Source organism: Mirounga leonina, unplaced genomic scaffold (assembly GCF_011800145.1).
Source record: "Mirounga leonina isolate KUSES-001 unplaced genomic scaffold, KU_Mleo_1.0 Mir_154, whole genome shotgun sequence".
NCBI lineage: Eukaryota > Metazoa > Chordata > Mammalia > Carnivora > Phocidae > Mirounga > Mirounga leonina.
Genome location: NW_023270389.1, coordinates 56346697 through 56362292, shown reverse-complemented (window position 1 = coordinate 56362292; position 15596 = coordinate 56346697). Strand labels below are relative to the sequence as shown.

At 36.9% G+C, this 15596-nt stretch overlaps 1 protein-coding gene across 9 annotated transcripts in view; it reads right to left on the bottom strand.

The window, feature by feature from the left end:
• CCDC181 (coiled-coil domain containing 181) overlaps nt 1-15368 on the bottom strand; it is a 42256-nt gene extending 26888 nt beyond the window's left edge. For 3 of the 9 annotated variants that reach the window (XM_035010879.1, XM_035010872.1, XM_035010881.1), the window contains exons 1-3: nt 13304-14853; nt 9306-9445; nt 5613-6560 (exon numbers count right to left, since the gene is read on the bottom strand). In XM_035010879.1, coding sequence (XP_034866770.1) covers nt 5613-6560; nt 9306-9422 — 1065 coding nt within the window. In that variant the 5' untranslated portion in view covers nt 9423-9445; nt 13304-14853. The other 6 variants (XM_035010877.1, XM_035010873.1, XM_035010875.1 and 3 more) reach the window with 6 other exon arrangements.
• Between the last annotated feature and the right edge of the window lie 228 nt (nt 15369-15596).

The window sequence follows — 15596 nt, the reverse complement described above, 5'->3', positions numbered from 1 at the left end:
ACCCTTGAATTTGGCTCAGGTCATGATCTCAAGGTCATGAGATCAAGCCCCAGAGCATGGAGCCTGCTTAAGATTCTCTTTCCCTCTCCCTCTGCCCCTCCCCCTGCTCATGCATGTATGCACTCTCTCTCCCTCTCAAAACAAAACAAAACCTTGAGTAAAAAATAAAAAATAAAATGCTAGTTTAAGTTTGCTAGCTTAATAAAAACAGGAATGTCTTCAGAGTTATCAGCATTAGACATAATGGAGATATACAACTTTTTCTACCTGAGTTTACTTAATCATAACATCTCAGGCTATCTCTTTCAAAACCTGTCAATAAAAGAAACAATTTAAGATGATGATTAGCTGTTTAATGTTCTAATCCAAGTATAATTGCTAAAAGCAAGCAATTTAAATAAATTTAAATGAGATCAAACTTTATGCTCAGTTAAACTAGATAACAGATGTTCACTGCCCATCTAGATCATTTCCAAATAATATAACATACTGAGATATTGATTGCTAAACCTAAGTTTATTTAGTTTTGGCTTTTAAATTTTTTACAGAGAGACCAAAAATATATAATACTTAGGTCTATTTAATAAACAAATTTATGCCAAAAAATAAAATTACTATTAGGGTAATATACTTCTAGAAATTATGAAATGATGAAACATATTTATAATTTTCCAGTCCACAATTGTTTATTTCTTAGGTTTTACTAGGAATTAAGAATTCTAAGGGTTAAAAATTCTAATTAGTATTTGTTAAAATAAAACTACTAAAATTCAATGAGGAAGAAAAAGACTGTATATGAAAAGCAGGCAAGGAAAGTAGGGCGTGTGTTTTGGGTAAAAGAAGGTATGGGAAATGGAAATGCATTTTGTTGAGGGAAATGAAAGTGATTTTGTCCTAAAGCTGGTTATTTCAGAAAGAGAAAGAATAACAAGACAAACTAAAATAGACACAGAGGTTTATAGGAAAGGTTTATAGGAAAGAAATCTTGGAAAAGGAATTTTATGTGTAATCAAGCTGGCCAAGATTAAAATGAATTTATTTAAAGTTCTGTTTCAATATCAAAAGTACACTAGTTCAAAATTTTGGTTTTCTCTGTTAAAAGACAAAATTTTCTCAAATTGTTGGCCTTTTCTTCATAACAGATTGTACACAAAATTTCTTTACTTCTAATGTAATCTGCCTAGGAAACAGATTCTGTTTTGTCTTTATCACATCTTTGATTATTTGGGAAAGCTGAATCTTCTCTAAGAAGAACAGCTAAGGCTTTTGTAGCTATGTGTAATCTTCTGTATTTGTCCCTGAAGATTCTTTTGGTTAAATGGATAATTAAGTATTGTTTTATAATTTTCTGTGATCCTATTGGGTTAAGTGTCCAAACCTTTTGGTATTTTTTACAAATTCCCCACAATCAACTTCTAAATGAGGTCTTTTTGATCTGGAAATACCATAGGACCTATTAGGCTTATTTGATATGTTAAATCACATGGGAAGCATTGTCAAATAATAAATAATACTATACTTTCTTCCTATAACATCTGTATAGGTATACATTGTTCCAAAAATTGTGTGAAATCCCTAGAAATCTGGGTATTTCCTGATACAATGTTATCAGTCACCATTTTAAAACATATGTCACAAAAATAAGCAACTCCCATTGCAAACTCCACTATCATACTCATCACACTCAGCATCTGTCTTCCAGTATATTAACCTTTTATGAAACCCTCTTGCTGTCTCCCCCAAATGTCATTATTGCATACTATCATTCTCTAAGCCCTGCTACTCTGTTACCCTTACCTTCTGATGACAGGGACATCTTCCCTTACCCTCTGGGTCCTTTGAAATATGGCAGTTGGATTTTGTCCAGCTGCCACTATCTCAAGAATGCAACTATGCTTTGTAATGGTTTGTACGTTTTCTCACTGTGTAGAAGCCTTTCCTAGTCATAGCGCTATGGCCTCAGCTCTATGGTAAATATCACTGGAGAAAATAACTCCAAACTGGGGAATTACCTCAGAACTTCACAATGACTGAGGGAGCCACTTCACAGGACAAATATTACAGGCCATTTGCCACATCTGGCCAATATTACAACATTTCAATACTCTGGCACTGTAGGACAAACACAAATGGAATAAAGACCCAATTGACAAAACTTACTGAATCTTTCAGTCTGCTTTGGTCTAAAGCCCTCCCCTTGGTATTATTTAACCTAAGATCCACTCCATATGGTAAACACTAATTGTCTCCCTTTGAAATCATTATCAGAACACCTATGAGGATGGACCAAGGGATGTATGAGCCTACCCTACTGAAAGGAAATTTCCTAATCTATTGCAAAGATCTTATCAAGGTCCTTGGAAATAATACCAGCCTCATAGAGCAATCTTTCCCCAACACACTCATAGGAGACAAAGATCTTCAACATTATAATCTCCCACCTGGAGATTTGTTTACTGGAAATGTCACCTTCACAAGGATGCCCTCCAACCTCACTGGAAAGGACCATCTCAGGTATTGTTAACTAACCCCTGTGCTGCTAAATTTAAAGGCATTGACCCGTAGATTAACATTTCTCATTTAAAAAAAAAAAGGCATCTTCACCTGATGGACATCCCCACTGAAGATCTCAAACTAAAAATATCCAGACCCACTCAAAATCAACAATCTGGACAAGAAGCACATGGTACCTGAAGTAGACAGACAGCTTTCCTGAGTCATGACCAAGCTTGTATAACCTCACAAAAGACTCCTACTAATGCTTAATGTTCATGAAATATTTGGAATAATTCTTCTTGTAGTAGGCATTTTAGCACTCTTGTTATTCCTACTTGTAGGATTTTGAATACTTGAATTTGATTGTTTTTAAAACATTAAATACCTTCTGATCCTGCTTATTACTACCCAAATTAAAGGAACTAAGTGGTAGACAAGTGCCATAATTCAAATAACCCAAGCCATAGCAAGTTCTATCTGGTAATCTTTCTGGCTGTTGAGTATGTCTTTCTCAGCCCACTATGGATGATCAGGAGACTCTTGGTCATCTCATTTATAATTTCCCCCTTCTCCCTAATTTCACTATAAACCAGACTGCCCCCTCTGATCTCACCTTATCAAGTTAAAATAGTTTTGCCTCCCAGAAAAGGAAATCCCCTTTGCTTCACACTTCAACCACTCAAAATGCTAGGGAAAAATATTTCTAATGGTCCAACAATTTATCAAGAGCTATATTCCTCCTATATTTGGCTCTTGCAGAAATGCCTAGGCACAATTAACAAATGTTCTCCAATAGGCACTTGTAGCTGCAGGACCACCCTTGCAAAAGATTCTTTCAGCTACCATCGAAATACACAGCCACCCTCTTTCTGTCTGCTCAAATAAAACAGATCCCTGGTTTTCTCCTACATACCCTCTATACTAAAAAATTAGTCCATAAATAAACAGATCTAAGCAGAGACACTTTGCACTCCTACAAGATGTATTTTTGCCTGCATTTACAGGGAAGAATCTTGGGCATTTGACTACCTAGACAGCTGGAGAATGGCAAGACAGTGCCTCCTGGGATGTCTAACTTCCCCTTTTTCTGTCCTTAAATTGATTACTAAAGGAGACCATATAGGAACTAAGCATAGAACTCAAAGAAGTCTCTCCACGAAAAGAACTGAAAGATGATGATCATCCAGACCCATCCAGACCCCTCTGAATATAAAGATAATAGTTGTGGGCATTCTCAAGGCTGTGGTCTCCCAAGAGAGATAAACCTTAGGGAAGGGGCCCAATTTGGGAGGATCTTCAGTTGCTGGTTTGGAATAGGTACTGCTTAGAATGAGTACATGATCAGAAATCTTTCTTGGACCATCAGCAGAATTGCCAGGTCCACTCCCTAGCCATTAGAGCCAGGGGAAGTCTTTGGATACCTTATCTCATGTTGTCCTCCATAATAGCATAGCATTAGGTTATTTACCTGTGACCCTAGGTGGAGTCTGTGCCATCACTAATACTTCTTGCTGTACATGGATAAGTACTTCCCATCAGGTAGAACTGGAAACTGCTAAGATTTTCAAGCTTGCTAAATCTCTAATTCCATCCTCTAAAACCTTTGGTTAGATTTCAGATTCTCAGATATTTTTAGCTGGCTCCTGACCAGAATTGGGACCATTTTAAGATCTGGGCTACAAATTATCTTACTTATCATTGTTTTAATTTCTTCTGTATTCATTATTATCACACTGTTAATGCTTTTCATGGCCAATGTTTCAAATCCTGTCAGAACTCAGATGTTTGTTCAAAGACTCAAAGCCATTCATCAGGTCTACCCTTTGAGTGAAAAGAGAACCTAATTGAATTCTAAATCTTATTTCCTCAAACCTCCATGTTACTCAAATGTAGTTGTAAGACCTTCATCTAGCATGCTTATTGAACATATCAAGTATCAACCACTATGAGACTCCGCCCTCTGGGAGACATGATGGGGCCTGAGCAAGTTGCAAGTTGCCAGTGCCAACCAGTCTGACAATGAAATGAGATTGCATGATCATAAAAATTTGTCGCTGGTGCTTTCTTACTAGAAAGATCTTGATGAGGAGGGGGAAATTTGAAAGAAGATTCAAAATGAAGTAAGCATTGCTAAGAGAGCCACTCAAAACAGAGTTGAAAGAACATTGAGGAAGTAGGGCCTATGCATGTCTATTTCAAGTCTCCTGTTTCAATTCTCAGCCTACCATAAACTGTTGACTTTTGTCAACTGCAGCTTGTCATTTGCACCCCCCCCCCCACCACCACCTGGTACTTTGGACTGAAATAATGTAACACCTGTTAGCTACATAGCCAATGTGTATTAGATAGTTTAAACTCTTTCAAAACAAGTTGTGTAACCTTGTGGGTTTTGCCTTTATAGGCCTGCACTCCCTGCTCACTATTCAGAGTACACTTTTGATTGAGGTTGACACTGTGTCTCCTGGATTGCAATCTTACCTAAAAGCTCAAATAAAAATGCTTTGGTTACTTCACAGCCTCTTCTCGATCAACAGAACAAAACCTTCATCATCATCATCATCATCTGGGATTCCATATGGCACTTTGGAAATACTTCGTTAAGGTTATTAGGCTCTATTCTTAATCTAAAACTAAAATCCCTGAAATCAAGGAATTGTAGGTATGGAAGATATGTGAAAACACACACACACGTAAATCAAAGAATTATAATTCAAATCTACCTATTGCCTCCCAAATCCGACCAAATTTCTGCCTTCATTTTTCCACCTGACATCTGATTTTCACCTTATCACACCAAGGCTACTTTCAGCAGTCACTTCTCTGAGCCTCATCTTTAAAATGAAAGGACCAGATGATGTCCTCACTGAGATCTCTACCTCTAACACAAGTCATTCATTACGATGTTTTGTGAACCTTACAAGACAGGACCAAGATAATCATGATGTTTATCCCATAAATATGCATTCTTAATATTTAACCACTTAATCTAACAATAGAAAAACAAAACAAGCAAACAAATATATCCAATAGTTTGAGGAACCATTCTAATTCCTACTGCATTTCTAAAACATGAAAATATATTCTGCTTTTAGTATGATGCACCCTTAGGTTCTCACCTCTCTCTTTAGCTTTTCTCTCTTTTGTTCTAGCCGTTTTTGCAGTTCTTTCTGTCGAGGGGAAAGACTATATGTTGAGGTCACTGCAGATATATTTGCAGACTGTGTCCTGTGATTAGCTTTTCTATTCCCCTTACTTTGATCTGAGTTGACAGCAGAGCTTGGACGAGTCTTGGGGTTGGGTGGCGGCTGAGGGATATAAGCCAGTGGCTCTTCTGTTGATGAGTAAGCAATAGCATGAATCTTTGCTATAGGCTCTTCTTTCTTAGCCCCATTGACATTTGAGTTGGAAGATCTGGGTGACAACTGGTGAGGTTCATTTTCTGTACTATTAGCATTAATGGGGGGCAAAAACCCCTGACTCTCAATGTCTTGTAAATTCAGAAGTTCAAACTTTCCATCTTTCTCTACTAGTATTTTCCTATCCTTGTTTTCTTCACAGTTTCCATCAGTTAGTGACAGGAGCACATTTTCTTGTCCAAATTCATTGGAAATACATAACTGTGACAGTTTTCCTGACATACTACTTTCATTTTCAAAATAATTTTTGGGAGTATCAGTGTCTTCCAGTGGAGGAACTTCCAGATCAACTAATTTATCTTTGAACTTAAGTTTTCGCTCCCTTTTATCATTCACAGGTTCTTGATTCTGTAGAATCTTGTTGGCTTGTATAATTTTCTCCATAATATATCTCCTTACTTCCTCATCCTCTTCCTCTTCCAGGTCTCTCTGGCTTTCCACTTTGGATTCCTGGGAAGAGTTTTCACTATCTGAATCTGATACGGGATCCAAAGGTTGGATACTTGGTACAGAAATGAAGTCATTTCTTCTTGGTGAAAGCTCATCCTTCAAAGATTTGTCAGGATCAGAATGTTGTTTGGTGTGTTCTATTTCTGTTTCATTGTCTTCTAATTCTTGGTTAATATTCTCTTCATTCCCACAAGCCATCTAAAAAAAATATGAAGTTTTCTTGAGTAAAAATTGAGACTCTTTGTCCACTTATATGTAGATGATCCAAAATGAATTTCATATTCATGCAATATATTTTATGAATGGGAAAATGTACATGTTTTTTATTTTGTACTTTGCTCTTAATATTCTAATTCACATTTATGAGCACCCCAAGGGAAATACATGTGACATCAGCACTTTGGGAAAAATTTAACCCTAAATCTGAATTTGATATTGCTAAGTGCTATATTAATATTTTTTTAAATGTTCATGCTAATGGATGAAAGGGTAACTACAAATAAGACATTATTATTTCGACATTCTTCCTCTATAAAGTTTTCCTCCCTTTAAATTTTCAGAAGAAAAATTTTTTAATGTTTTCTCCTTATAATATTTCTATTCTTCAAAAAAGTATCTTTCTCTCCAGAATCATTACAACATCAGTCTTTGGTCAAGTTCTAATCATTTTGAGGTTCTTATAATCTTTTCAGATTATTATTGCTGCTACTTTCTGTAGGATCTATATCCAAATTCCAGGCTAATTTTCATCTCTGGGTGACATTTTCCTTCCTCAACTATCCTCAGAGGTCCCAATAATCTATGCTAAACACCATGATATAATTTGGTTTTACATTAAAAAAGCATAACTCCTTTCTCTCTCTCTCTCTCCCTCTCAAATAATATCTTTTTTAAAAAAGTGTAATTCCACATGAACCAATGAACAATTCCACATAGACCAATATTATCGCATCACAAAACCCTACGCTACATCTGCTGTTTCTAATTAAAGGCTTCCTACCTAACATCTCTCCTACATACAAACATACTCACCGACCAAACAAACCCTTTACCTTGCAATATTTTTTTCTTTTTCTCAGACAACTCTCTTCCTCCTAAAACAATTCTATGGGAGGTACTACTTGCTGCTCTCTTCAACCCCTTAAAATTCTCTTCCTCTTTTACTTGCTCAAAGGTCATCTTTTCTGATAGCCACCTCTTCCTAACCTGCACAGCACTGCTAGATGTCTGATAAGCAAATTAACCTGGCCCATTAAAAGTCTAACAAATAAGTAAGATTAAACTAAGATTTCTGCATTGAAATTGGTTTTTTTAAGCCATATTTGACTCTCTGGTTCATTCCGACAGTATCGGTTTCCTAATTATTCTTTGACTTTCACTTTTTAAAACCCACTGCAAAAGAAGTCGAATAAATAAAAATAAAAAGCCCTCTGCGATAAAACTACCACTTCTTACAATGAAATTTTCCCCCAGCCCTCACCCTATCTCTTTCTCTGTCATCCAATTTTCCTGCCAGCCTCAAAGGAAGACATGCTTTATAATCACCCACTGGAATAGGTAAGATTGATGAGAGCACTCTGTTTTGATCACTGCTTTATCCCTAGCACCCAGAACAGCCTCTGATACATGGCAGGTGATTATAATATTTTCTAAGTGAATTGAGAAATGAGACAATGAATCATGATCATCACTTCTCTAATTCTAGCACTCTGCTCTGGATCTCACACCCCTCCAGTAATGAAACTTTGGTTCAACCTTATCACTCTGGGTATCTCTGCCTGTACTCATTCTGATTATTTTTCTGTTAAAGATGCATAAAACTCCCATTTAAAGGCCATCTTAGAAAAATCTTGACTTTTTACTCTGTTGCCTTTTTCAAATATAATCCCATTTGTCCTCTCCATTGCATAAGAAAGCAAAACGGAACTAAGAGAAATCTGTGATGTAAGACTTGCTGTCTTCTTTTATACTCTCTTCCTTAACCTTCTTCAATCTGACTTCTGGTGTAATTACTGAGCTCTTAGTCCTTCTAAAGTCACCTATTCTTATATGAGTCTTACATCTTTTCTTCATTACTTTCCTATATATTGACTCTAATTTCATACATATATACATAAGCATATATACACATATTAATATATATACACACACACATATATATGCACACAGATTATGTACAGATACACATACACACCATATACATGTATATAAATAAATATAAAGAGAGAAAAAAACTGTGATCCAGGAATTGGTTCATTTTCCTGGATTTCCATTCTATGTGTCTGATAAACAGTATATGATAATATTTAATGGATCCACGTTTTCCTAATCTGCACAGCATTGCTAGATGTCTGATAAGCAAATCTAGCAATTCACTTTTTCCTAAAGGTAGTCCTATGACTGTTTTGACGCTACATTCTTCTCTATATTCATTCCCCTAAAGAACTAATTCAGTCTTAAGGTTTCAAATATTAGCTGAAAGACCATGTCTTTTGAGAATTTGCTTTATTTTCATTTATATTAAAAGTATAACCCCATTATATTAAAAGTATAACCACCTTTTCATTTATATTAAAAGTATAACCCCATTTTACCCAAGTTTATATAAAGTAGAAATTAACTGTACTTGTTTTTATTTTTGGTACAATAAATCATATTTATTTATATTATATAAATTATAACTTTTCATTATAATTTAAATTTTATTAAGTGCTAACTTAATCCCTGTTTTCTCACTAATTAGCCCTCACCTTAGGACACAATATATAAACTCTTTATGCCTCAATTTTCTCATCTCTAAGGTGGAAATAATGATACTTGTTCTACTTTTATCAAAGGGATTTTGTGAGGTTTAGATGACATAATATATGCAAAACTCTTCAAGAATTACAAAGCACTTTGTTAATGATATTATTATGAATGCTGTTGGCAATTTATTTATACCTCTATTATGCTGGCACCACTTTTTTCTTTTTCATTAATTAACCATTCCAGGTCCTTTTCAAAGTCGTCTTCATATTCTCCACTTTCTTTTGAGTCCATATCTTTATTTTCATCCATTTTCCGTTTGTTAAAGAATAATGCTAGAAGATTTAAAAAGATAAGGTATATGTTATGTCACCTTTAGGGGGAGTAAGGAGTATGGAGATTAATATGATAAGCTAATCAACACACAGAAACACAAAACATGGAATGTTCAGAATAAACATATATCTGTATACCCTAAAAGAGAGACCAACAATGGCCAGACATTTTCTAGATGTACTGCTCTTAACCACCATCTCCACCCCCCCCCATTCCTGAAACCCTCATTTACAAGGAGACTAAAAAAAGGTGGATAAGAAGATTATCTGAGGCTTAGAGCAGGATTTTCTACATCCCCTGCCAATCATTGAAACGCTTTGCCCAGATCAGAGCAGATGACTCAGCTTGTAAGTCACACTCATTCACGTTTTTATGCTCAAATAAAAACAAATACAGGTTTCCTCTGCTCTATGAAAGTAGAGCATTCCTATGAAACCTTTTAAAAGCTAAAATGGCATAAAGCAAGGAAGCAATTACTGCTTCATAAAAGCAAAAATCCTCTTCAGATTTCTTTCAGTGAGCAAAAACAGGTACTGATGTGGGTCTTTAAAAAAGTAAACTTTCAAATAATGGAGGAAACCTGAATATCAATTCCCATCCTCAGTTTTTTAATCCTTCTAGTAGTTTATATGGCATAATTATAATTTGTGATCTGAGAGCTTTCCAACTAAGTAAAGTTGATTCTCAACTATTGTAAATGCTAATTTCCACAAAAGCCAAACTGTTTTCAATTCTAAATGAGATATATTTTTCACCAAAAATAACAAAATGTGATGCCTAAAACTATCTGGAAACAGTGACAAATAAATAGGGATGTCAGATGAAAGTTAGTAAGTGTTTGTGAAAATGATGTATAAATTCAGTCATTTTTAAGAAAACAATTCTAAAGTTATCTACAAGTTGAGGTCAGTTCCTAGCTCTGATAATTGTTTTGTGTATAATTTTTCAAACAAAAGAAGCAAATAAATCTGTACCTATAATGTGTTTGTATATGTGTATGTATATGTGGGTGAGCATACCATATATATGTGTGTGTATATATATATATTACAGTTTTGACAAACATTTGTTAAACACTACAATATTCCTATATACATTCCTATGAAGATTATAAAATAGGCCTATGCCCTTGAGGTATTTCCCGTATGGTACAGAATAAACAAAACCCATAGATTTAAAATGTAGATAAAAACAAGTTAAAAATGTATGTAAATGGAATAAAGATAGATAGATAGATATACATATAGAACATTGGGAGGAAGAATAAAAAAGCAATTAACTCAGTCTAAAGTAGGAAACACCAAGGAAAGCTGAGATGGGCTTTGAATACTGAGTACAAGAGTTTATTAGTTATTTTAGACAAAGAGAACACATGAGAAAGAGCAAACAAACATGGAAGTGCATGGAATTGTCCAGAGAGGCCTGAACATAATGTGTTCCTGAAGAAGAATCTTGAAGGAGTGCTAAGGGGTCAATCTGACGTCAGATTATCTGTTCAGAAAAAAGGCTGAGGGAAAATTGTTTATGTGGATCCAACTGTCAAAAAGCAGCCAAAGGTAGAAATATATAGCAATAATCTGCACATTTTCCACCATTAACTTAAACAAAAACAAAAGAGCAATGCTTTCTAAATGTGCGTAGTTTTTTAGATTCAGTCTCAAAAGAGCTATAGAAATCTCATCTTCAGGGTCTCAAACACCTGGGACCCTATTTGTATACCTGTTTCTATACCTCAGAGCCTTCTCTTGCTCCTACACCAAGAATAAGTTACCTAAAACCTTTTTTGGAGGCAGAAAGTACAGATCTCAAGAGCACATTATTTAGGATGGAAAATGAGAGATATTTTGTCTGAATTAATAAATTATCCACAAACTTTGTTTTGGCCATTGGCTTCACTGTACTATCCGCAAACCTTTGGCTAGACTACCTAACCTGGTGCCATTTTTACTGAAGGGAGATATACATTATTTTCCTTCCATTGTTCACCATCAAATAATAGTGAAAGCACGTGGGAGAACATCTTTCCACTAGCTGCACAAGCACTAGCTAAGTAAAGAGATGAGGCTTTTCACTACTGTGTATGAAAAACATTGTAACAGGTTTTAGTGAACAGAAGGTTCAAATGAGTTAAAAGAATGACGAGGACACCTAAAATGTAAATAAACTCCAAGCTAAGGCTATGGGTGAGACATACAGAAAGTGGGAAGCACTGTATCCAGTTTCCTGTGCTACAATTTAAAGGTCAAAAGACAAGCTTGAACACATTCAGAGGCTAGCAAACCAGGAGAATGGGGGATAAAAGAGAAAGAAGGGAAGAAGGGAGGCTATGAGAGTAAAATACCTTAGAACCAGACTCTGCGTAATACCTGAAAACCCTGGGAATATTATCCTAAAGAAGAGAAGATAACTGCTTTAAATTATTTTTTTTTAAGATTTTATTTATTTGAGAGAGAGAGAGAGAAATAGAGAGAGCACAGAGGGAGAGGGAGAGGGAAGAAGCAGACTCCCCACTGAGCAGGGAGTCCAATGTGGGCCTCCATCCCAGGACCCTGAGATCAGGACCCAAGCCAAAGGCAGATGCTTAACAGACTGAGCCACCCAGGCGCCCTGCTTTACATTATTTAAATGACTGCTAGGTAAAGGAGGATACCTTCAAATGGTAAAACTACTGTTAAAGGCTGGAAACCCAGGGACAAATTTTGGCAATTTAAAACAGAATTTACAGGGGCGCCTGGGTGGCTCAGTCGGTTAAGCGTCTGCCTTCAGCTCAGGTCATGATCTCAAGGTCCTGGGATCCAGCCCCGCTACAGGCTCCCTGCTCAGCAGGGAGTCTGCTTCTCCCTCCCTCCCCATGCTCATGCTTTCTCTCTTTTTTCTCTCTTAAATAAATAAATAAAATCTTTTTAAAAAATTATAAAATGGGGCACCTGAGTAGCTGAGTTGGTTGGGAGTCTGCCTTCAGCTCAGGTCATGATCCTGGAGTCCCAGGATCAAGCCCCACATCAGGCTCCCTGTTCAGTGGGGAGTCTGCCTCTCCCTCTGCCCCTCACCCCACTTGTGCTCTCTCTCTCTCTCAAATAAATAAATAAAATCTTTTAAAAAATAATAATAAAATGAAAAAAATAAAAATAAAACAGAATTTAGATTTTAAACTTGTCCTGAAACGAAGTGAGCTGCTTATTAGAAGTGTTGCATTCCTTGTCAACACAAAGAGCCTTAGAGCAAAACTGTTGAGCTAGAGGACCCTTAAGATTTATTTTAAACTTTTTATAAGCTGCAAATTAGCAAATAACTGCCAACTCATGAAAAGCAAGAGAATTTAAAAGGAATGCATAGTATCATGATAAGCTTAATCTAAAACAAATGATCAGTGCCTGAATAATTAAATCCAAGACTTAAAAAATTCTTATCTGGATCACTTAAATGTCATCTTTTCTCAGAATAGTGCTTGGTATTGGTACCCTTCCTCCACTCAAGCCAAAGTTAGTTTTATGTACACGAATGTTAATCATTCAACCTAATTATTCAACTGAATAATTATAACTATTTCCAATGTATTAGTTGGATTATAATTCCTTCTAGATATTTATGTCTTGTATACTAAGAATACAAAATGTACTTTCTTAAAGAACTCAAAGTAAGGTTTCAAAACTTTGTAAAGCAAAGGTTGAGAGCAATAATACTTTGAGGTAACCTAGAGAAACCAAATCAATACTACAGAGTGAGTTTATTTACCACTGCCTATAGCTGCAAGACAGGCTAAATCACATCAACCGTTATGTCTAACTACTAATTAAAAGTAAGGGCACCATGGATGATGTAGTACAAACAAACTCATTGTGATCCAAAATACTTACATAAATAATACTGTTTTTCACAGTCACAAGTGCCTTAGGATAATCAGCTTTCTTTTCAGACCAGGGATCCTGGAATTTATAATTCTAAGATGTTAAGGTTACATAACTAATTATTAGAATAAGATTTCTATGGAACTCTTCAGTGTTCTCCTTTAACTTTTTTGATAAACATAGTTCTGAATTTGTAAATAAATAGTTGCCTGAGGACTTTTGTTAGCTATGCCTTTATTATTTACAAAGACTCTCATCCATGTGAAAACTCAAATTTAACGCCAAAATATCAGCATAATAAATAAAAATAAAATGATTACAAATCAAACATATTAGGTGTTATTAAATCATACGATTATGCCATAATTAAAAAGAGGAAAAGCCTCAGCTGCAGTGACTCTGAGAAGTAAATGCATTAAATTTGTACTGCCGCCTTCTCCTGTACCTTCAAAAACCTCATGGCTGGTTGCCAAGTAAACAAAGAACATAAATCATAAACTCTTGTTACCAAGTCCCTTAAGCCTTTTTCAAATGCGTCACAGGATATTCAATCCCCTTCAGTTCTTTTAATCATCATCCCCAGGGTACTGGCCATATGGTACACAGTCATCATGCTGGAACAAAAATATATCTTACACAAAATGAATCACCTAACACTCCTGTGAGTTTCACACATTTAAATTTCAATGTTTATCATCAGTAAAAATCTATGTAAGTGGCTTAGATCAGAACCACCCTCTTAATAGGTTAACTGTAGTAAGAGACAAATTAATTCCTTCCCCCTGGGTGTCTGTTAAATCCCATGCGGGTATGTGACTGCAGATCTTTTAGTGTGAGTCTAAGCCGAGTCTGTATTTATACACTTTTGACAACTTTCTTTCAGGATTCAGACATTTGAAAATAGTTTAATCTAATTCCTTGACTCCAGTCTTATCTCGTAGCCTTTTGAACATAGGCTTGTTTAAAATCTAAGAGAATTAAACAAACAAACAAACAAACTCAAAGAGAACCTGTTTTAATACAAAATAAGTACTAAAGCAAAAGCTAACCCTTAATAGCATCATGAGACCATCTGGCCCATTCTTCTTGCTGCATTTTTCCAAACCGAAATCCTATGAGTAAAAAAATTTTAAATTCATACTCCGTCACAAAGTATGACAATGATATGTTACACACATTAGGTGATAACTTTAATTTGTATCCAGGGTCCCCAGGTACCATCAACTAAATGAATACCTGAGCCTCTTCATGGAAGCTACCACTTCAGGAGTGACTTTTTTCTCCCAGGGATGAGAACGTTGAGAGGGGAAAGAAAATGATACAAATGAGAGACTAAGCTACGCTCAGACGGGTTTCCCTCGTACAAACCAAGCGAGGTGTTGCCAGACATCCCCGCAGGTTCCGTGGAACCCGCACTCGGCAGGATCAGGCGCCAACAGGAAGGCTCTTCCTCTCTTCTAACCACCTTTCCTCCCAGTTGTCCCACACGTTTTACCCCCGTATCCTCTCTCCCACCATAAGTATCTCCACACCATCCTTCCCTTCTCTCCCTCTGTATCCCCTCCTGCCTGTGTAAGATGCAGCGGCTGGGGTCACAGAGATGGCCGGGGAAGTTCTCCTCTCTTCCTCTTTCTAAGCTCTGACAGTGAGGCGAGGGAGACCCCAGCACCGGCTCCCACGGCGCAGAGAACCCGGCTGCCATAGCAACGGCGCGCCTCCACGTCCTCCATCCGGGCCTCTCTTACTACGAGCGCGCGATGGACCAGCGCAGGCGCAGACGACAACCTGAGAACACCTGCCCCTCCCCCCTTAAACAAGCTCTTCCTGGAATCTGCAGAGGACCTGTCAGGCTGCGGTTTCCAAGGAGACAAACAAGAAAGCCCTGCGTCACGGGCAAGGTTGGGGGCGTGAGTCCGAATTGGTGAAGGATCACTTTCTTGGTTTTAAGTTTTCCCACGTGGGCGCGCCTGGGTGGCTCAGTCGTTAAGCGTCTGCCTTCGGCTCAGGTCATGATCCCAGGGTCCTGGGATCGAGCGCCACGTTGGGCTCCCTGCTCAGCAGGAAGCCTGCTTCTCCCTTTCCACTCCCCCTGCTTGTGTTCCCTCTCTCACTGTCTCTCTGTCAAATAAATAAATAAATTCTTTAAAAAATAAAATAAAATAAAAAGTTAATCTATGTAGGGGTGCCTGGGTGGCTCAGTCATTAAGCATCTGCCTTTGGTTCAGGTCATGATCCCAGGGTCCTGGGATCGAGCCCCGCATCGGGCTCCCTGCTCAGCGGGAAGCCTGCTTCTCCCTCTCCC